Source organism: Phallusia mammillata, chromosome 5, assembly GCF_965637545.1.
Source record: "Phallusia mammillata chromosome 5, kaPhaMamm4.hap1.1, whole genome shotgun sequence".
In the NCBI taxonomy this organism is placed as follows: Eukaryota; Metazoa; Chordata; class Ascidiacea; order Phlebobranchia; family Ascidiidae; genus Phallusia; species Phallusia mammillata.
Window position 1 is genome coordinate 13,592,932 of NC_137256.1, and position 22,371 is coordinate 13,615,302.

The 22,371-nt window shown below is 38.4% G+C and overlaps 2 protein-coding genes across 3 annotated transcripts; one reads left to right on the forward strand and one right to left on the reverse strand.

Annotated features, from left to right (window-relative positions):
• Positions 1-7,225: 7,225 nt before the first annotated feature.
• LOC145229953 (uncharacterized) lies at positions 7,226-9,304 on the forward strand. The gene is made up of 3 exons (XM_080095295.1): positions 7,226-8,023; positions 8,561-8,723; positions 9,058-9,304. Exons 1-3 carry the CDS (start codon positions 7,931-7,933, stop codon positions 9,126-9,128), a joined length of 327 nt encoding a protein of 108 aa, XP_079951421.1. The 5' UTR covers positions 7,226-7,930; the 3' UTR covers positions 9,129-9,304.
• Positions 9,305-10,002: 698 nt separating this feature from the next.
• LOC145230396 (uncharacterized) lies at positions 10,003-21,765 on the reverse strand. Of its 2 annotated transcripts, none has more exons than XM_080095821.1 (24): positions 20,981-21,765; positions 20,535-20,708; positions 19,845-20,044; positions 18,994-19,307; positions 18,649-18,789; positions 18,331-18,525; positions 17,714-17,983; positions 16,979-17,124; positions 16,734-16,822; positions 14,935-16,675; positions 14,810-14,859; positions 14,662-14,713; positions 14,400-14,606; positions 13,989-14,164; positions 13,506-13,636; positions 13,010-13,200; positions 12,665-12,783; positions 12,507-12,599; positions 11,984-12,068; positions 11,488-11,745; positions 11,184-11,381; positions 10,890-11,010; positions 10,613-10,768; positions 10,003-10,407 (listed from the first exon to the last, which is right to left on the reverse strand). In XM_080095821.1, exons 1-24 carry the CDS (start codon positions 21,616-21,618, stop codon positions 10,243-10,245), a joined length of 5,910 nt encoding a protein of 1,969 aa, XP_079951947.1. In that variant the 5' UTR covers positions 21,619-21,765; the 3' UTR covers positions 10,003-10,242. The 2 variants fall into 2 exon arrangements, with proteins under 2 accessions (XP_079951947.1, XP_079951946.1); XM_080095820.1 differs by having other exon boundaries at positions 12,504-12,599.
• Positions 21,766-22,371: the final 606 nt, after the last annotated feature.

Consider the following 22,371-nt stretch of genomic DNA (forward strand, 5'->3'; position numbering starts at 1 on the left):
CTTATATATACAAATATTGGCGAGATAAGACTTATCGGTCAACACTACGTGACCAAATACCCGAAAAGTGACAGATTGTCGCTCAAGTCGCGCTGTCGTTAAAATCTATTTAATTACTGATTCTGGACCTTCCGGACGTCACAGCACTACAGTTATTGCAGTCATGAATTTTGGATGTCAAAATTTTAATGACTAGATGTTTACCTGCAAATGATCAAGCTGGGATACTTTTGTAAGCGTCAAACGGTTAAAAATACCTCACGAACTGAGTGGAACAGATGGGACATTATTAATATGTCGCGTGTCGTCGGTGATGTGCGCAATGAAAGGGAAATTTAATGTAACACCGTTTTAGGTCGATTCGGACTACAAAGGTTTTGTTGCCAAGCAACAACTGTTTTAAGGTTTGTCGCTCCATTTTTGCAACAGATGCAACTAATGATGTATACAGTATGTTCTGGCTCACGGAAAATGTGTCATATTTTTCCCATTCTCTAAAAAGTGTACAACTTTTGTACAACTTCTGTCATTATTTTCATACTTGTCAGTCTAACTTGTGTTCAAATACAACACAAAGCGTACCACCCAGTTGATCAAATACTTGTAGACACCCGAAACGACCCTTTGCTAAACAAACTACATCATATTGTCGTGATACCACTCAGCAAAGGGCGTAATTTTTCTTATCGTAGCTCGCATTTTTGTTTGCATACGAAAAGAATGTGAAAACCGTTCTGACCTCCCGTCCTATTCGTTCTCTATCGCCGTTTAGTGATAAGACTTTCTGACCTTCGATCAAATGTATATGGGATTCAGATAAAATTGCATGACGATAAATAGCAAACTTCCAAGACATACTAGTATTGTAGCGTCTCATTCACGCTTTTCGGGATTAAACCAGATTTATTAATGTTGCTGTCCAATACGCAACACACCATCAGAACACGCTAGGTTCATGCAACAGACGACACGAGATGGTAACCGGTACATTATAAAACACTTCAAGTATGATTTTAAAACGCATAGAAAAAGCACATGTTTGTGTAGCCCACTAATAAGTCGCAAACGGCACAAATATCCATTAAAAACGGAATATCTCTAAAAATGCGGACAATTAGGGATATTTAAGTTGGGGTAAGGTCACGTATCGCAATTTGCGCCTCGTTTCGAAATTTAGATAGATGTGGGTCTGCTTCATGGTATGGCGTTAGTAGCTCTACCCATTTGTTTTCGTTTTCGTTTTCCCAACAGCTTGGATATTTTTTATCGATTACAGACAAAGGTATTTTTTTTTTAAAATATTAAATTTTAGTGTTTAATTTTACTACTAGCTTTAAACTTCTTAATAAATCGAAAGTACAAATGTGTGATTCGTAAGTGAGGCCGCTTGTACCTAAAAACGAACAGAATTCTGTTGTATAGCATTATTCAGCACATTAATGCAACAAATAAAGGCAGTACTACATCCACAAGGGCAGATTACAAACCAAACATGAGAGCAGCTGCCAAGTTATTACTTTCGTGGCCACAAACTAATTTATTTGAATTTCATGTACATTCTAACACTATTATAAAGAATGAGGTGTTTAGGATCCAGCCCTAAAGCTAAACATACAGTTTTTGCACCGACGACGCCTGTTTCTAGTATTTAGATATGCGTTACAATTTCCACTCGTTGAATGTTTCAAAAACTATAAGCGGTCAGTGTTTAGGCCTAATATACCTATTACTTTTTCCCAGTAACTGTACATAGCACTATATGTCAATAGCAGATGTTGCCGTTCAGAAAACGTCAACGTTCCAATATTTATCATTTGCGACAACGGATTTCGGTAACAATTGCAAATAATGTGCCATTGTTAGGATAATGAGAACCGCGTATAGTTTAATAAAGAATTGTTATTTATTACCTATATTAAGTCTCAAAACCATTATTGTTTTTTAAACTCCATCATATGCTTATCTTGAAGAGTAATCATTAACCGTTACGAGCGCCAACAAATATTATTTGACATCTGTTTTTTGAGTGTCAATTTCCACCTACTCTTGTCGAGCAAAAGTGCGTTTTAATAATTGAAAATTTTTTAAAGAATTATAAAAGACTGACACGTAACATGATCCACATTTTCTTTGTTTCTGTGATACGAGTTGAATCGCATATTAAACCAGAATGAAGCTGATTGTGTTGATTGCATGCGTTTGCGCAGCGTCTGCAAGTTCTCTTTCCATTTCTCCTGGAGATCAACAAACGATGGAATTGGAAGCACCGGTAAATTTTATTTGCTTATAATCAGCATCACTGAGTGGTGGTTGCTTTTAAAAAATAACTATGATCAATGAAACCGGTTTTCGGTGCCAGCGACAATTACCTGTGACTGCAGGTTTTACGGATATTTAATCATCTATTTGCTGCTTTTAGGTCAACAGAATTAAATTTTCGGAACATTCAAAAACACAACTGAGAGAAGCTGCAATTTTGGCAATTAAGGAGCTTTGTCTTAACGAGAATTGTGACCCTCTCATCCTCACCACTATTTGTCAAAAAGCACTTACCCGACAATTTAAAGAAACAACAAGTAAAAAATGCTTTCTTGCTACTTCTAGATTTAAATGTGTTAAATGTGTTATTCGCCATATTACTTTAATTAGTTAACACTTAAAATTACAATCAGCGATAGAAGAAACACAGTTTAGTTTCTTTATCGATCGTCTTCATTATTTTCAAGATTATAACTTTAAATTGCCTTACACAACGATATTTTTGCAGGTGGATATTCTACAGCATCTCTTTACGCGTGCATGGACTGCGAAGTAGCGGACCCAGTCTGCTACGATTCCTGCCCACAGTAATCGACCAACTTCGATTTTTCCCCCGACTTGTAATTTCGTTTGTTGAATAATAAAAATGATGTCATCGTGAATCGGACTTGTGTGGTATGAAAATTTATTTCAAAACAAACGCAGTAAACACACCAATTACCGCTAGATGTCACTATACGACAAAAACAGACATCAAAAGCAAAATTCTAATTTCTACCACAGAAACCTAAACAAACCTGTCTATATGCACCGACAATAGTGAATCATGGCTCCATAAACCAATGCTATCACATAAAATGTATTGACACAATTCAAAACAGCGTCGTTTCTTTAAGACAAACGACACACACGAGCTTTTTATTCTTTAGCACAGGGGTCACCAAACTTTTTTCACTGCGGGCCGGATAAGTTTAATAATGATTCGCGCGGGCCGCATAACTATAGTTTTTGCCGTCTTTCCTTGGGACGCCAAGATATGGTCTTTCTACAATCCGATTTGCGCACAATTAACGCTTTCAGTCTTGTCTGTGACGTAGTTAATATTGATTATACATGTCGTCGCAGAAAAAAATATTTAGGTGTAGATTACTTTTTAAACGTCACAAAGTTATCGATACGATTCGGCAAAGCAAAAAGTGTGGTCGCGGGCCGGATGAAATGACCTCGAGGCCTGGATCCGGCCCGCGGGCCGTAGTTTGGTGACGCCTGCTTTAGCACCTTGTCTGGTAACGGTTCGAAAACTATGAAAAAGTTTGACAAAGATCAACCATATCGGTGAAAATGTGTTTTTTTCTGAATGGTAACTTGATGCAAATGTTTTATGATATAATAAACATTTATTGACTGTTCCGAGCAGACTTCAAGTTTGACACTAACCAGATTAATCGCTAAATCATAGCAACAACAGTGTAGTATTACAATACAACATGTATAAAGTACGTAATAAAGTACGCTGTAACTTGCTGGAAAATATAATTACGGCAAACAATTGAACACAAACATAACCGCAGAACGTTGTCATAAAGTACATTTGAGCATAAACATGGTAGAGTTAAACAACAGAAGGATACTTTGCGGCTTAGGACGATTAACGAAATGACACCAAAGCCGCCAATCAGATCCAACGGGAATATAAAACCACTTTAAGGGTTTGAAATAATGATAAGCCAAACCAACCTTTTATCATTTACGCCAAACGGACTACTTTCGCAAAAAAGACATTCCTAAACCCCTCGTATAAGATGCACAAATCACAAACCGTTGTCGGCAACCGCCGGTCCGCGGCCCGGTACCGGTCCGCGAGGAGTTCGTTACCGGGCCGTATACTTTTTCATGTTAAATGCTATAAAACTTTTTGCCCATGTATCCCAGGCATAATAAACTAATTTAAGCGTTTTTATAGCTATATATTTGTAGTTTTTTGAAGACCGGTCCGCGATGAAATTTTAGTTTCAAAACCGGTCCGCAGTGCAAAAAAGGTTGCCGACCCCTGGTTTAACAGACGTGACTGGTGTCTAGTAGGGAAAATGATACATGGCATTTAGTTGGTCGGTTGTTATTCTTAATCAAGTAAGTTAATTGACCATGTACAATTAAAACGTTCAATTTCAAATCGAATCGGAAAAGTTCAGGCCAAAACCAAAACTATTTATTTGGCTAAAATGTTTCGGCCAAACGAAACTTCGGTGCATTACTAGACTCAAAATATTTACTTTACAGCAAGCACACTACGAATAGTAGTACAGAGAAACCAATTTTCCAGTTCCAATATTTTGTAGTGGATTTGGGGTTATTTAATTGGTGCAACGGGAAAAACGATTTGCAGCAGATCAATTCCGAAAACAATGTTATTTCCAATAAAGCACAAGTGGATATAATACTTATGAGTTCTATATATGCGGTATTGCGGTACATGTTGATAAAGTTCAACAGATAATAACTAATTACATTAATTTATGGGGTGATCTGATGTTTGTTATCTCAGCAGCAGCACTAAAATATGGCAAAAATGCATTTACGATATACACACAACATTTATCTGTTTCATAATGTTATACACATACAAAAATTGACATGTCACAACATTGCGCAAACATTTATCGACACTTGCCAATTGTTATTCAAAATAATAATGATAACAATTCTTATGCATACAGACCTGAGAAACCACTTTTTAATTTAGCTTATAATTGAACATTATTGATTTCGTACAAGCATGACGACACAGCTTCATAAAAGTAAATACAAAATTGCCACATTGCGTGATAGAAGTAAGATTAGTTCGTTCCAAACAAATATATATTGCGTACACTGTACATGTATTACCCGCTTTCTATTTGAACGGCCTAATTCAATAAGTTTGATTCACATCTTGTTTGCTATTTGTTATCCGTAATATGAGTGGATTAGTAATATCCACCTTATCTACGACTCACAACGTAAGCGGACTTAATAAATTTGTTGTTTACCATCAGAATTTTAGCACTGTATATATATATGCTTAAACATTTAGTTCTTTCAAACGATATTTTCTAGCATAAAAAGGGTTTCATTGTTCGATACTGCGTAATAACCTTAAAAATGTACAGTTCAACAAAAATCGCTTTTGTGTTTGCGCTCTGTGCAATTGTGGTGAGCGGATATTCGATTCCTGATGATTACTACGAACAACTGCAGGCGTTAAAAGAAAGTTCGAAGGTAAGTTTCAAATCTTTACAAAATTAAGTTTCAAAAGTGCCACTATATGACATGTTCGATGAAACAAAGGCCACTTTCTGTCGCTAGACACAAACTCTACAAGATATCGCATCGAATCAGTTTTTCTTCTCTTCCTAGAACATTACGAAATTCGTCACGTTTATGCTTATAGTTAGCGTGAAATGTTGAGAAAGCCTAGCTCTTTTCTCGTTTGTACCGTAGTTTTCAGGAGTGGAGTTTTCTGAAGCTGCCAAGATACAACTGCGTGAAGCGGCGAAGAAGGCCATTTCTTACGTATGTTTGCTGGACGATGTAGATCAACAGATTGTCGACACTGTGTGTGCAAGAGCCCTTCTCACTGGTGTTGGGGAACGTACTACCTGTAAGTTGCATGTAACATGTGTCACAACGAAAAATATTCAATGTCAATAGGAATAGTTGCAGTCACAATAGACAATTCCGCAAAATCGGACCTATCGAAAAACTATAGCTTCATCAACTTATCTAAATTTGAACTTACATGTTAAATCAATTTTGGTTATCCAATTTCATTGATTTGAAATGCAGTTTGTTGAAGAAATAATGGAACGATCATGTGGTTTTGAACAAATTTTTGAAACGACTTATTTTAATGATTGCAGATGCGACTCCGAAAACATGCTTTGATTGCGAAGTGGCAGACCCCGTGTGTTACAACGGTTGTCCACAGTAAATGCACAACACAACTTTACCAATAACGACGGACCTATTTTTCCTTTTTATTTGATTTTTTAACATTTAATTGAAAATAAAAGTTTGGGGGAATTATATAAAATGAAAAATAGTGTTATTGTATGATGTCAGAGAATAAAAAGAAAAACAACAAATTACATCAAACGAACTCTAAATGGTTAAAAAAGCTTCCAATATACTTATATTCCATACCACTTTGATAAAGTGACATCAAACACAAACATAATCAAAATACTTGCCAAAAGCAGGCAACACCAAATTACATTATTGTCTTAATCACTTAAAACAATCATCACCTTATTTTGGTTGTTCCGTATTCTACCCTTTACAGCTCAAAGCGACATGCAAAGGTTGCTTAAAAATCACAAATCATTTAATTGTTTGACACATAAGCACTTTTGAGGACAGTGACTCACAGGCGTTGCTTTTTGCTGCATTTGGTAACAGCAGTCAGGGAACCTATACTGTAACTTACTGGACCTATACTGTATTCCTGTAGTTTGCTATCATTTCCTTTTTATTCCGCCGGTATGTCATAATAAGTTAATACCCTATAAGTTCTGCAATCAAACGGTTTACCGTTTTTTAATTTAAAAGCTTATTACTTTGGAGCAGCTTCGCACAAACGTATATCAAATAAGGGACAGCTGGACTGCAAAACATTGCAAAGTTCGACAGCATGTACTCAGACTTTACAACCATATTTACAATCAGCCTACTATTGATTTAAATGCTAATCCCTAATCGGTCATGTCACCTATAATGACGTTGTCCTTCCGAAGGTATAATTTATTCATTTGTGTATTTGGCACAATTTTGAACACAACTGCGTAATTCACAATAATGCCTAAAAGCCCACTAAAGTGACGTGCGTATACGAAAGCCCCGAAAAAGGCGCCCATCTGCCAACAAAAAGTGATATTTAAAAGGGTTTGAAATTGCAACTCCGGTATAGTATACAGTTGTATTGTTCAACTCGGACACGCGCGTTCTATCGCGTACTGCGGGATACGGTGAAATCAATTGACTACCAAATACACGACTAATCTTAAAAGTAAGAGTAAATACAGGAAGTCAAATAAATTATCTCAGTTTTGCAGTGTTTGCTGCTAATGTATAAGGATTGAAAAATGACCATAGTACAAGCGTTTAGATAAAGATGAAGCATAATTTTAGACAGTTGAGTTCTCAGGATGCTCAGAATAACGATTTATCGATGGAGTTTGGTTTCTACAACATGGTAGTAAACAAGGGAAACGTTTTTTATTCGCCTCCACAGTTTGTCAAGTCGCGATAAAATTTATTGTGAACCTCCGTTGTTAGGCCAACAACCTTGCGACGGTACATACTGGATGACGTATTTACGAGTTAGTGCAGGAAGTGTAGGGAGGAGCCCCCGCTATTTACAGCAGGGTCGCAACTTTTAATCTGTAATTTAAAGTTTAATTGGGTCTTGGGGAATTTGGAGGTAACGGCAGGTGTTGATCATCCGGTAAAAAATAGGAAATCACGTGCCGGAAAAGCATTTTGTGGCTGTGAAAGTCCGTTGTGTGTGATCGCGATTTATTGTCTAGGCAAACAATTGGGCGTAGTCGCGGCATTATAATAGACACCGACGTAGAGAGCAACCAACACAACTTTTCCAACGAGCAACGAATCGAAAAACGGGAAGAAGCAAAAGATGCTGAAGCAAATCATTCTTCTGTTTTGTGCCTGTGCACTTGTAAGCGCTGCTTACGTCAACAAGAAAGAGGAAGAATTTGGCGAATGGGAGGTAATACCTAAATTAAAATTAATTTTACTGATACGTGCACGTTTTAACAGATGATTTATGCAATTTATGTGTTTCACGCATCAAAATATTTTCTTTGTATATATCTGTTGCCAAATCAACCTCCAGAACCTCGTTCAAAACTTTTTGTCAAGAGCAAGTCAATTTGGAAATAATAAGTTTTTCAACAGCAAGTAATAGATATGTCAAAAAACAACCGTTTTTATCACGTTTAGAATTGCGGTTAAAATATGTACACCTGCTCTATAGTGCAAAAAGGCACCCATTTGGGTTTCATGTTGGAAAGGTATATGTCACTGTCCGAATTAATCCCTGAACAAATTGCAGTAATGTTTGCTGATCGATAAAAAATGTCTGAAGCTACTGACTAAAATGTTCGACCTCCCCATTTTTAAAACAACCTATTTATTACGAGTCCCCAGGTTTGGTTTTGTTCTATATTTTTCCAATTATGTCGAAGTGCTGGTAGATAAGACTCTATTTGTTACAATACCTAATTTTGTAAACGTATGTTTATAGCCAGCTCCGTACCAATACTCTGAGGCGGCAAAGGCCCGACTGCGAGAGGCAGCCGTGAAGGCCGTCTCCCATCTATGTTTGGGAGAAGACCTTGACGAACAAATAATGAACAGGATTTGTCGCCGAGCAATTATGACCGAGATGGGACAAAGATCTGGCCCAGGTGAGATCTACACATTTACTACTATTCCTGACTGTCACAAAACGCAATTTGTCTTCTTATCACTTATGTTGGGCACAGTTACTCCATTAGGATTTAATCTTATTTTGATTCAAATAGTTTATCGATTGACGGCCAGCATCGCCAAAGTTGGTATTTTCACACAGCCTACAGCCTTAATTGAATTATCCCCACTTTACAATGCCGTTTTTCTGTGTTGTATTCATCAATATGTGCACAAACAAGAGATAAATTATTCATAGATAAATATATCCATAAGAACACTGATAGAAAACTGTCGAACGACATTTAATATTCCAACATGTTTTGTCACTAGTCCAAAGAAGAAGCTGTTTCGATTGCTCAATTAGTGATCCAATTTGTTTCAACATCTGCCCACAACGTTGACGGTTGAAAATCTGAAACCAACCATGCTTCCGAACGCAACATAGCAATTTGCTTTATATTCGAATGTAACTGATAATAATTGCTGTACTTCTTTATCTTCTTCACAGTTCATTGTGTGCAGTATGTTTTACGTTGTTTGGATATAATTGTGTTCATTATCGTCATTAAAATATCGAACCTAATATATTCGAGATCAGTAACTGACGCCCAATATTGTTACCATGGCAATATGTCAGTCGTAACTATAAACCAGTAGCACCTGTGCGTTATGGATGCGCTTGGGTCCATTATTTCGGACACGCTCAAGCGACAGGCTCATTGACAAAAGATGTGTCCAAATCACGTTCAGTCAATACAGGATGGCTTAACCGGGCAGTGTAGTTCACAACAGTAGTGAAAGAGAATTTAAGCATCCCCAAATATCACGGTAAAATGCATTTGGGATACGCCCTTATGCCTCGTTAACCGTCGACTAAGACTTTGGTCAAACATAGCGGTTTTTTCTTCAATTCCACCTTTGTTGCCGGGTAACGTTTTACGACTGTCTGACAAGAAATATATTGCTCATTGTACAAGATTCATAAAAGTTTCAATGTCAAGAAAAGTTTGAAGGTGGCAATAAAATGGGTTGTAACTCTTGTTTAACCACAGTACTTCGCAGTACATCTTTCTCTTGTTAACACTAATATTTCATAACGTTAGTTTGTTCCCGTGGTCTAAACTCTAACAGAGTTAATATGATGCAACAGGGGATAATTTGATTATACTTTAATTTATGCAATAAGCAAATAAAAATTGATTGATAAATGTTACCCTTTGCCCAATGGTACAGCAAGAACAAGTTTATTATATATTTCCAATACACCGACCGGTTACACTTTAAATGGCAAAGAGGTTAATACGTCGACCAACGGCATCGTAAAATTTAATCGTTTTATAATGTATTGACATAATACCGGGATCTAAAGATTTTTTGAAGTACATTCTCCTACTGACGTTACAAAACACACAGATTTTATCAATATTTTATTGGTTTACATGGTGTATTGGATGTTTATCTTGTAGGAAACCAAAACCCATCCTCCATGCTGAGATTTTCCTCCAGTTGGCTGAACTAATGGTAAACCCTGAGTTTGAGAGTTTTTACAGCAGAACCCATCATGTTTCTAGCGTAGCACTTGTAAAAGCCATTATCAGAGGTCTTTGCTCTGTTTATCACCAATGTTCCAGAATCCAGAAGAACAACTTTCGGTTTTGAATGGTGGCTGCTCAGCATAGCCTGAACAAAAGAACACGAAAACTTAACTGGAAAAATTGTTTGGCAAGACGGGTAAATTTAATGTTTCAAGACAAACATATTTCAAAACCAAGTTATTTTCATTTCGTTTTTTTATACTACTTTTGATGTGTTATTTTAACAGTTTTGCTCAAAGATCTGCGGGAATTTTGGCGTAATAAAGTATTGAACAAAAAGTAAACCAAACCTTGTTTTGGATCATCTTCATGCCATTTGGCAAAATCCAATAAAAAGATGCTTTTGGTACAGCGAGAGCACTACATTCCATTCGAGCAGTATGGCCAACCTTTGCATATCGCATTCTAGAACGACTGCGTTTAATTCTTGGGGCAAACGGTGGCACCTAAATTGAATGGGAATTTATTTATTTCTGTTTATTAAAATGTAAACTATACAAACTAATTGTAAGTTAAGTATGAAATAATCGGTCATATCAATGCAAACTCGCACTGTGTGTACTGTACCTTGAAGTTAACAATCCGTGTAGCGTTGCCTGCAACGTTGGATGCCACACACCGCCACCTACCGGCAAATGAGAGAGCCATGCTTCGGATAACGAGCCTTCCATTTGGTTTTACGTAAAACCTGCAATTGTGTGAACCTTTACTGAATAGTTTCTAGGAGTAAAAATTTATAAATTCAAGAGCCTGTATATCTCAAGTAACTTTATGACCTAACAGAGTCTCTTACAGTTCGAACCAAGATTCGTGTTTTCGTAATAAACTTTTATTATAAAATGAAACTAACAAACAAATTACCCGTTTCCCCACGAGCCAGACGAGTAAGCCCGACCGCTAGGTGTCTCCCAATGAACCCGTGGCTTCGGTTTTCCAGCCCTCGTTGAACAATCTGCCCCAGTCAATCTGTTCCGGGAGACCGTCAATGACTGTGATAGCCGTTGCCTAATCATAGGAGCTTCAACTTTCACAGATAAAGTCACCACTGTGCGCACAAGTCTGAAAAGGTAGTCAATAGTAAGAAAAATTTTCTACACGTTAATTGATGCATACATTTACAACTAATTTCTAGCAGTTAAGAAAATATAAGAAAAATAGTTCTGACCCGTTTTTGTTGCTGGCCACGCACAAATAAGTTCCATTGTCATCGATCTGCAATTTTCGAATTCTTAAGGTTCCGTTGTAAAGCGGATTGTGTCTCCAACTTGGAATTGGAAGAGGGAACGCAGCTCTTTCTCCATCTGGAAGGCGCCATTCCAAAGACCCGGAGAAGCGCGACCATTTGTTTCGCGATTTTTGCGCATCTGGTGGAGTTCGACAATTAAGGATCGCTGTTTCACCCACTTTACCCCGCACGGTATACCTGCTCGAAAAAAACAAACAGATGGTCTGTTTTAAATGAAATAAAATATGATTGCAAACGAATATATGATTCCGTTTTCAACAGACATTTTTAAAGCCCAACGTGCATTTTTAAGCAACCATTAGTTAAAATCATGACATGTTATAAACAAAATGTCACTTACCTTTATCAGAGACCGAATAAATTAAAAAAAAACTGTTCTGATGCGTTTGTAACTTATCGTAAAAATTATCCATACCTATAAATATCCTCATTCAGAAAAATCGTCTTAGAACCAGAACTTGATGTCACTACAGCTGGAGATCTGGTCGTCTTCGCTATTGCTACGTGCATAAGAAATACAAGCATTACTATGCAGACAATTTTCATCAAATATTTTTCCATTGAAAGCATCGCTCTCGATCAATCGTAATCAAATAAGGACGTTTGACGCAAGCTATCGATTCTACTAAGTGTCATGAAAATGTTTCGGCTTTTACGTACAATCCAGAAAGGTTGAGACAGAAGAATATTCGAGAAAAAATACATTTAGATAAAGCTGCATTGTCGTGTTGGGACCGTTTTGTAGTAACCCAATATGCTAGTGCAGATAACAAATGTCAAGCATAAGCTAGTTCCCAACACGACGAGATACAAAGCCGAAAAAATGCGTTTAAGTATAGGTTTAAGATGGGTAACACTGCAATGTTGTAAAACATAAATATTTTGCGGATTGAGGAAAGCTGAACCAATATGATCAAACGAAAAATAGTACGTACAACCTCCTTCGTCGTCTGGATCTTTTGCTCTCACTCTTAACCTAATTTGTGTCGTACTTTCACCAGCAACGTTTCTGCCTACACAGAGGTAGCGACCTAAAAACCCAAAAACCCAAAGTAATCCACGATGTCTTAATGCAAACCAAGGATCAATTGCATACCGTTAGATCTTCGAGAGATGTTCTGAAACACGAGACTGTCATTTTGAAGGATCAAGATTCCCTCATCCCCGTAATAGTTTCTCGTGAGCTGACGATCATCAGGCAAAATCCATAACATTCTTTAAAAATTAAAAGTATTTATTGGTTATCAACAGTCTAAATTTTGCGTCGGAAAAATGACTACATCACAAAGTTCTTTGGCCAACCAACTTTTACGTCATCATTTGTGGCTTAACATTGAAACCTAAAGTTTGAAACTTACAACAGAACCCAATTAAGTTGCAAATTTTACTACGTTTTAGCAATATGCGTTACATAAGCGTGTAAACTGCTTGCAAATTTTACCTGGGAGGTGGGACGCCTGAAGCTGCGCAGTTCAACATTAAGTCCTCATTTTCATAGACAGTAATAACTCTGTGAGATTTGGCCGATTGTACCGGTTGCGTCGTCCGAACGTCTACATGTAATTCGTGTAGTGTGTGACCCACAGCATTGGAGGCACCGCACAAAAACATAACACCAACGTTCTGAGTTGCCTGCAATAGTATAACAATGCTAAACCGGTCTTTGGTAATTTATCTAAGCAGCCGTTTCGACAACTTTACGAGTTAAAACTTGATCTGCTTGTAACCGTAAGAATAGGAAATGTAAAATAGAATAGGTACTACTGTGTTGCAAGTGAATTAAACAGTTGAATGACTTGAAAAAAAAAACACTTTTGAACTTTATAATGATACTCTTCCGCAACAAAATTTTTATATAGTGTTATTTTTAGTAATCCTCAGAATTTTTTTGATGTTTGCCGGTGCAGTTTAAGTTTACAAAATATTTACTTGTTTACATTTTCTATGTGCAGAACATTGTCAGGTCTTGTGTATACATTTGCGGTTGCCGTTTTAACGCTTGCTTCAGCTTCAGTCTTTGTCGCAACACTTTCTGGCCAAGACCATCTCACTTCGGGCTTCGGTATGCCTGGATGGGTAAAATTCACGATTGAAATCAAACAAAACTTATTAAGACGCCCCCTAGGGAGCAAATTAAGATACATATAGGATGGAGTTACATTAAAAAAGTTTTTTTGCATTAAATTATTTTCTTAAGGTTTGGTTAAATATGCCCAGGGAGAATGAATATCACACGCTTCCAACGTTTGACCTAAAATTTGGTATCTGAAGTGATATAGAATATAGTTTAAACATATAGTTTTGCACAGAGCAAAGATCTCTTAATGCAGGAAATCTAACACCACCACTATGCTGATGTTGACGATAACCCGACTTAAGTGAGACGTAGAAAACAGATACAGTGTAGAACTACCGCATACCTTCCGCCTCGCAAGTGATTTTTACTGAAGCCCCGAAGTCGACTGACAATCTTCGAACTGTTGGGTTGATAATAATTGGGGGTTCGGTGTGGATCAAGATTTTTGTCTGGTGGACGAAATTCCGGGACCGATTGTTAAACTGACAAGAAAATGTTCCGTTGTGCATCATACCAACTCTGAAACGCACAAACACATCGAAATAACTTTTAGACCACCTTGTTTTAGTTGACGTTCTCATTTATTTGACTTAAACAGATATATTTTTTAGAGGAAACGTTTATTGATTGCAATAAAGGCAAACACGTGTAAAAACAAATTAGTTTTAGGAACAGGGGAATGTTACAAAACCTATCTACTTTAATACCTTTAAGTATTGAAAATGTATTTACGTAAACAGTGAAAACTTTGTACTTTGAAATGAAAAGACTTGAAGTGTCCCGTTTCACTGTTGCGATCGAAGCAATGTCGTCTTTAAAGATACCGTCGTTTGTCACGTGATGTTCGAAAGACCACGTCACTACCCTTTCGCCGTCGCCGGAAAATGGACATTGGATTTCCAAGGAATCTCCATAGTTTACAGTCAACTCATCTGGATGGTATTGTACAGTCTCTTTGCGGCTTTAAAATTTTGCGTGTTTGACTGTTATGAATTAAAACGAAAGTAAACACTTACCTTTGATGCTCGATTTTGTTTTCGAAATCTTTGGTATATTTCTGTGTACCGTCTATCAAAATTTACAAATTTTGGTTTGTATTTGTGTGGCAATGTGACTCAATAGACGAGGGTGTTTAAACAAAGTAAAAGAAGTTGGATTACGTACCCTTATTATTGCCGCTAGAAGTATTTTTTTCTTCAACTGCGTTGATCTTCCTGCATAGTTCGAGGACGTAAAACATAAAATAATTATGTTTAAAAACATTTTAGATATAACAAGAAGCAATTTACCCAATTCCTTTTACAGCTTTTATTTCTTCATAGATATTATGATTCGGTAGTTGAGGTTCTGGTGCTTCGCGAACGATTTTGCTGATGTTTTTGCTAGGAGCAACGATTGGTGGGCGGACGAAGTCGGGGGAGTAATCCGAATCCAGCTCGTGTGAGAAAACGCCTTCCGTCCCAGAATCGTGATTGCTTGTGATGTTGCCGGAGTCACGTTCAATTTCGGTCTCCCCGTTTAAAGCCGACGCGCTTTGTTCAATTATCCCTGGCTTGATAAATATTTCATCAGCGCCATCATGCTGCCTCTCGCTCGGCATCTGAGGCGAACCTGCGCCCGACGCTTGAGAGCTAGAAAGTCCCGAAGCTTGTGTTGCGTTTTCCTCCCTGTCGGACCTTATCGAATTTAATTGCGTTTTTGGGCGGGATGTCGAGGGTCGTTCGGTTCCAAGAAATCCATCCAGCAATGGAATTTCACCGCTATGTGCTCCTTCAGCGGTGTTATATTCAGTCACGTTTTCCACGGATATGCTGGGAGAACTTCTGCTTGGTACTGTTATCGCAATGGGCATTTTTATTGACTGAGTGCTTTGATCCAACAAAATGTTATTTGATTGGTTTGTTTCGTTTGAAATTAAAAGAACTTTCCCAATATCAAACATGTCTGTTGTAGATGTTACATTTATACGCGACCCCAGATTTGAATTTGAGGTTGGTTCTACATTTGAAACAACGCTGAAGGTCATTTCACTAACCATGGTTAAGTTTGCCTTTTTAGCCGTTACCATACTCGTGGTTTCGTATGAAGCTGATGTAGGTTTGAGATTACGAACTTGTGGATGCATAATAACTGATAGATCTGAAGAAGGAGCAGGATCGATTGTAGCGTGTTTGATGTCCGATATTTTGTCGGATATTTGAGCAGGTAACTCGATGGCTTTAGTAAAATTAGTATAGGTAGTGGGTAGGGAATAATCGACCACACTGGGTTTTATTGAAGCGTTTGCAGGTGCATTGCTGATCGACGGAAACATAGGTAGTGTTACTGGCACCGATGGTGTCATCGTCGTGGTTTTGGTTTCTGTCATTTCTTCTGACGTCGTTGTGGGACTTGTTAAAACCAATTTATTAGTTTGTTCTTTTAAACCGATTGTTTTGATTTTTGAAACGTCGGGATGCTCTTCGTTTAATGGATTCTTCGTTTGATCGTTAGTTGTTGTGAGATCGATCGTTTCTGTTGTTGATGCCGTAATTGTCGTGGAAATGTTTCTTACGGTTGCCATCGCAAAAATGGTAGTTTTGTGTGGTGAAGCTGTGACCATGTTTGAAATTCCAACAGTTACTGGCAATATCTGTGATGTCGATGGAAAAATATCACTTTCTGTAACTGACTTTAAAACTGTAGTGTTTGTATGTGTTGTTTTTAGATGTTTAGAAGTTGTTGTAGAAACTGGGGTTGTGGTAGTAGTGGCAGTTTTTATTGAAATCAATGTTGATGTAGATAGGGCGGAATTTACGGTTTCCGGTTGCTGAGTTGGTTCCACCACTTTTGCTGTCGACGTGTCCATCACTTCGTCTGTTGTTGATTTTGGTAATAGAGCTCTTGAAGAAGCAGAAATTGTATTTTTAGTTGTTGGAGTTGTAAATATCGGTTGAGTCGATTTGCTGGCTGGGACAACATCGACCATATCTGGTGTCACCACAAAATCTAGTTGAAGATCGTCGAAAACGTAATAATCGTCGTCATCGTCTGAGCACAGAAAACATACGAAATTATAACTGTAAATATCTTGCACGAACGAACTTACCGATTGTATTTTCTTCAATCACTTGGTTTTCCATGGCATCAAGATAGATCGGTAAGGTTACGGCACCCATCCGGTTCGCTGCAATGCAACTGTGAAAAAGAACAAACAATAGTTTCGTTTCTATGAAAAATCAGATGTCTTAAATGGGGCTTAATGCGCTTTTGACAGACCATGAAGTTTGCTCCAAATTGTATATTTGGCGAAAAAGTAGAATCTGAACAACTTTAACGAAATAAAAATTCAACCTGTACATTCCAATATGGTTTGTTTTAATCTCCCTGATCATAATTGAGTTGTTTTCAACAATTGTGTCGCCATTGGGGCTCGACGAATTGTTGATCAAGAGACGCTCCGTTGGTGTTTTCCATGCTATCGTGGCATCTGGCACCGCCTGTAACATGACAGTGATATTTACGCAACAAGCAACTTGAAAGCAACCACAAATTCAATCAGCGACAACCATCTCCCCGAACTGAAGTCAGCCCACGTTCTAAATGACATTTACATGCATGAAAGGAGGTAGTGTAAGCGTTTGAAACGCCCAACGTGGCTTTCGAAATGCGTGACACTTTTGACTCTAAACATATTTTGCGGCTGAAAGTCAGGTTTTCCACCTGGTCTGGTTTGCTCTGCAATGTTACCGAGCGACGTGTTTACATCATATGTATCCTAATGGTTTTCTAGAAGAGACCTTTACGTGCACTGAATACTTATGTCCTTTTACACAGGCCCTGACACCGTAATGGAATACAAAATGCAAAGTATACCGCAATTCTTTCAACCCGATGCTAAAATATTTAAAAACAGGTCAATGTATTTATGCACTTCGAAAAAAGTTAATAAAACTGACTTTAAAAATTTAAAGAATGATCGATTTGCCGCAATTGCACACTTGGTCCCAAATAATACTCAACCGAGTTTAATTGTACGGAAGAAAACTCCCTATGCCATCAACCTAAGAGTCTTGCAAATTCACTTACATTAACCACGCAGTCTGCTTTCCAGCTTTTCCCGATAACCGCACTGTCCTGGCGGGATCGTTCGATCGAAGTGTCAGATGCTGGGACGACGAACAGTCTGACAGGGGCTATGTCCTCTGCCACTTCAGACTTTGTGGCCGATTGCGACATGCAATAATAAACTCCGGCGTCATCCAACTTAGTTCTCCTAACAACTAAACGACCACCACCAGTTACACGAAACCGCCCAGTCCTCTGTCCCGCACGGATAACTCGTTCATTCGGCATCACCTTCGTCAATTAAAGCAAAACATTTACCTTAGGCTGCGAATTTGAAAGTACAATACGTATTGATACGTGTGGTATAATAATGAAACGAGCGGTTCGTTTTCTACAAAACTTCTATAAGGATTTTAAGGCATCTGTGTTTCATACACTCCGAAGGCAGGTTGTTGCAGCAATATTGAATTATATGTCAAAACAAATGAGAGTGTTTAAAAATTGGTGACAAAATTACATCGCAACAAAGCCCAAACTAAGTTGTTTATTTGTTTCGTGGTTCATCGATAAGTTCACAATTAAGTGCATGGTAGGTGGTCCTGTGGAATTTAGTAAAAAAACAAGAAGAACAAGCTTACCCAGGATAACGTGGGTCTTGGGGAGCCCATAGCTCGACATCTCAACACAACCGTACGTCTTTCCATCGCTATTCGTGTTTCTTGTTGAGATGGATAAGGATCTATAAGCATCGTCCATGGATGACCTTTGGAGTTTTCGATTTTGCTGGGTAAAATGTTGACCCGATTGCGAAACAAAAGAACAAGTTTTCTGTTCTGAAAACAAAGCGGTTTAATATAAAAAACAAGTTTTCTATTCCAATTCACTACTTTACATTTTTTTAACACAATATTTTTAGATATAAAATACTAAGAAACACATCAAAAACTGTAAGCCACCTCGGGACGAAACCTGTTTGAAGCAATGGTGATGGTGAAGGATGATGATTTAATAGTTTCCGAGGCTTCCAAGACCGAAGCAGCAATGATCCGGAGGCCGGAACCACGAGGATTTAATGCTGCCGTTGGATCACCTTGTATCTGTTTTTGCGATATAGACCATTACAGTTGCCAAATTTATTATAATTGGGGTCCCTAATCATTGCATGGTGTCAAATATTTAGATACAAAGGTTAAACCTTTTAGGTCTTTCACACAAACTTGAACTTTTTAAAGAAAAGTTATTTGACAAATGAATGACAGAGCGTAAAAACCGGAAAGCTGTCGATTAGTCGACCGCCTTACTTTGACTTTATAATCAGTGTGCTCTCCGAAGCTAGTGCTGCTTGGCGAACGAGAGGAAAAATTTAGTGCTGCGTTGAGATATGGCCGCAAAATGTCATCAAGACGAGTTGCATCGACAGGATAATCTATGGAACATGTCATCATCAGCTCAATCTCGGCAAGGTAGGTGAGGTTGGCGGTTGTCTCGATGTTGGTGTCCGTCTCAGGCTCGCGTGACGCGTTGCAATGCATCAGTAGCAGGGAGCTGATCGGGCTGTCTAACCGCATTGTCATGCTTTCCTTTGACCTGGCCCCGTGTCTGAAAAGCGTGGCCTCTGCACCGAAAATAAAAGTACATTTTCCAGCTGTGTAGACGCTGATTGAAGACTCAATTTGCTATGGGGATTGGGTTTCTCGTTGACGACGTACAACTAGCACGCTGTGGTTAATCGTGGGTGTTAACTTAAAAGTTCGTTTTTGGTATGGAGTCAAGCACTAAAAAATGGCCCTTTGTTTATTCATAAAAGAGATGAACGGATCAGTCAACATTTGCTGAAACCCAGTTGATAAAATCTAACCGGCGCAAAGTCAACCATATCATGAAAAAAAATCATACGACTCAATCGCACATATTCCAACATATCAAGTCGAACACGAAGAGATAAAAGATGAATGACAGTTAGCTGCTACACCGAATTCGGTTCCTAAAACAATAATGTTATAAATATCCAACCAGCATTTTTAATCTGTAAATATGCATGTGGGATTAGGTTCATAAGCGCTACTATAGTGGCACATCACAACATTCTGTCATCATGTGTTAAAACTTGAAAGAATTTCACCTATCGCAAGGTTGGGTACAATGCTCTCACCATTTTGAAGTTCCATGTGTGAAGGGTCATCTGGGAACGTTTCAGTAACTGCCCCTTTTTGATGTTTGTCGCTTTTAGGAGGAGTGCAAGTGATATTGTCAAAAGGAACTTGCAAAATTTTTCTTCCTTGCAGATGAACAGGCGAAGCGCATATTGCACATTCAGGTTCAGTATCATGTCGAAAAATACTTCGTTTGCATCTGCAGCATAATTTTGTAGTTATAATCATAGAAATCGGTTTTATGTTTGCTTGTTATTGCTTCTAGCAAATAATAGCGTTTTATCAGGGCATTGACTACAGATTACAAACATTGAAGGCAAAATCATTGTTGTTATTTTTTCTGAAATATTGTCACTTGCACAACTTGTATGTTGATTCTGGTCAAATGGGCCTGGATTCTTCCTGAACACTTCTTTCTGTGCGTGCATGTTGCCAAGCAACACGTATTGAGAAATCGCAAACAGGTTTAACGGAAGGTTGCAAACTACAATGATTCACCATTGACCTTTAAAATTACCAAGTATTGTTTGCCTTGAACGGACTCTGGTAATTTATTGCAATTCCCGATAGGGTTTAGTCATAAACACGGTTGTGGTGCAACCGAGGGCAGTGTCGATAATATTCTAGGCTTATATTCAGACCTAATTGAATTGTACAGGGATTGGTGGCACAACCGCAGCGATTCTTACCTATACTTGTTGCTCTCACGCATCCATTGATGTAACCACTGCAGTTGGCACGAGCATTCCCATGGGTTTCCATGCAAATAAACTTGCTGCAAACTTGTTATGCCTGGCAGGAGCGCTTGCGGCAAAACCTCCAAATCGTTGTGCGACAAATAAAGGTATTGGATGTGCGAGAAACTGTGCAACAAAACCAAAGGGTAAATGTAACGCAATAAAAACCAACACCTAACAATTAACAGTTTAACATCAGTTCAGTCACGTTTTGAACGTTGTTATAACAACGGTGCATACACCACGTTACGAAACAGGTGTAAACACTTAAACTTTGCAATTCTGATACTATATTTTTTGAGTTGTAAATGGGACGAAAATGACAGCCCGTCTAAGTCACAAACAAATGACAGATGTAGTCGACCTGATATTAAGGATAAGTCGGATTTGGCACACACCTAAAATAGTTGTTAAAACGGACAGTGGCAAAGTTGTCTGCGTGAAGTTTAGACAACTTGTTCCCCTCCAATTGCACCAAGTTAAGATTGGTCAAGCCGATGAAGGCCTCCGGGTGGATAAAGGTTATTTTGTTGTGGTCGAGGTGTAAGCGTGACAGGGATGTCAGGTTGTCGAAAGATAACTTGAAAACGCCGGAAATCTCGTTCCAACTTAGTCGAAGCACTTCGAGTTCCCTCAAAGAACCGAACTCACCACCGTGAATTGATCGGATTTCATTGCTTTGCAAAAACAGAAAACGTAGAGTAGAACCTGCTTCAGCGAGCGCCGTCGTGGGAATGCGTTTGATCTTGTTGTAGGCCAGGTTGATTTTCACAACTTTCAGCGGCAATTCTGCAGGGATTTCCGTCAGGAGACGAAACGTGCAGTGAATCTCGCGATTTCCGTAGCACTTACACCCATTTGCACAGCGTTCGTTGTTCAGGCGCTGTGAGCCGCTCGGTGGAAAAACTCTACCAACAGAACCAAGAGTTTGACGCCTGTGTCGTTTTTCCCAATGTTCGATGTTTCTTGTGTTAACGTAAGTGACGAAACATATACAGGCTAACAAAATCACTGCGGTGTTCAGTTTGTTTGACATAGCGGAACTTTGAACACGGAATGCTTGTATTCTTTCGTAACAAAACTTACTTCGGCGTTGGTTGACACATTATGTTAAAACGCACGTAATAATGTTAGTAGCCTTTAGCGCACAGCTTTACATACCATATGTTAGTTACTGAGTCACGAAACCTGCAAGTATGTTACTTAAATTTTATTTTCAAAAACCACTCTCTCTTAATGCACTTTCTGTAGAAATTTTAATTAAAACTTAATAAACCAATGTTTAGTTTGTTCCATTATTAAGTTGCCCGGTAACTCTAGGTGCTCCCAATATTTACATTGAGATTACCGACATACGCTCTGGCTCAGCAATCAATACAACACTTGACACAACTGACAGCGGGCGCGGGACAAAACTCCAAGTGGATAGCGGCACTTGCCTCTGTGTGCCCATCACAGAAAGAATTTAACAAGCTCTAATGAAGTGGAATGCCCAAGGAATCGAAATACTTTCCTTACCCGGGCGAAAAAGGCAGCTGTGGTTGTCACGCGGTATATGCACTCCAAGTAAACGTTATTTAGTGCTAAACCGCCATGATAAATCGGTCTTTTCAATTTCAAGACCACCGCGGTGGATCAGCAATATGTGACATTCCTTTCTCATCTGGCCTAGATAAATAATTTCCTGCCTATAGGACACGTTTATCTTGTACAATAAAGCAATATAAAGCTGTCTATAGGCATTGATCTTGTCTGTCAACTTTCGCCCTTTATCTGAAAGGGGAATAAT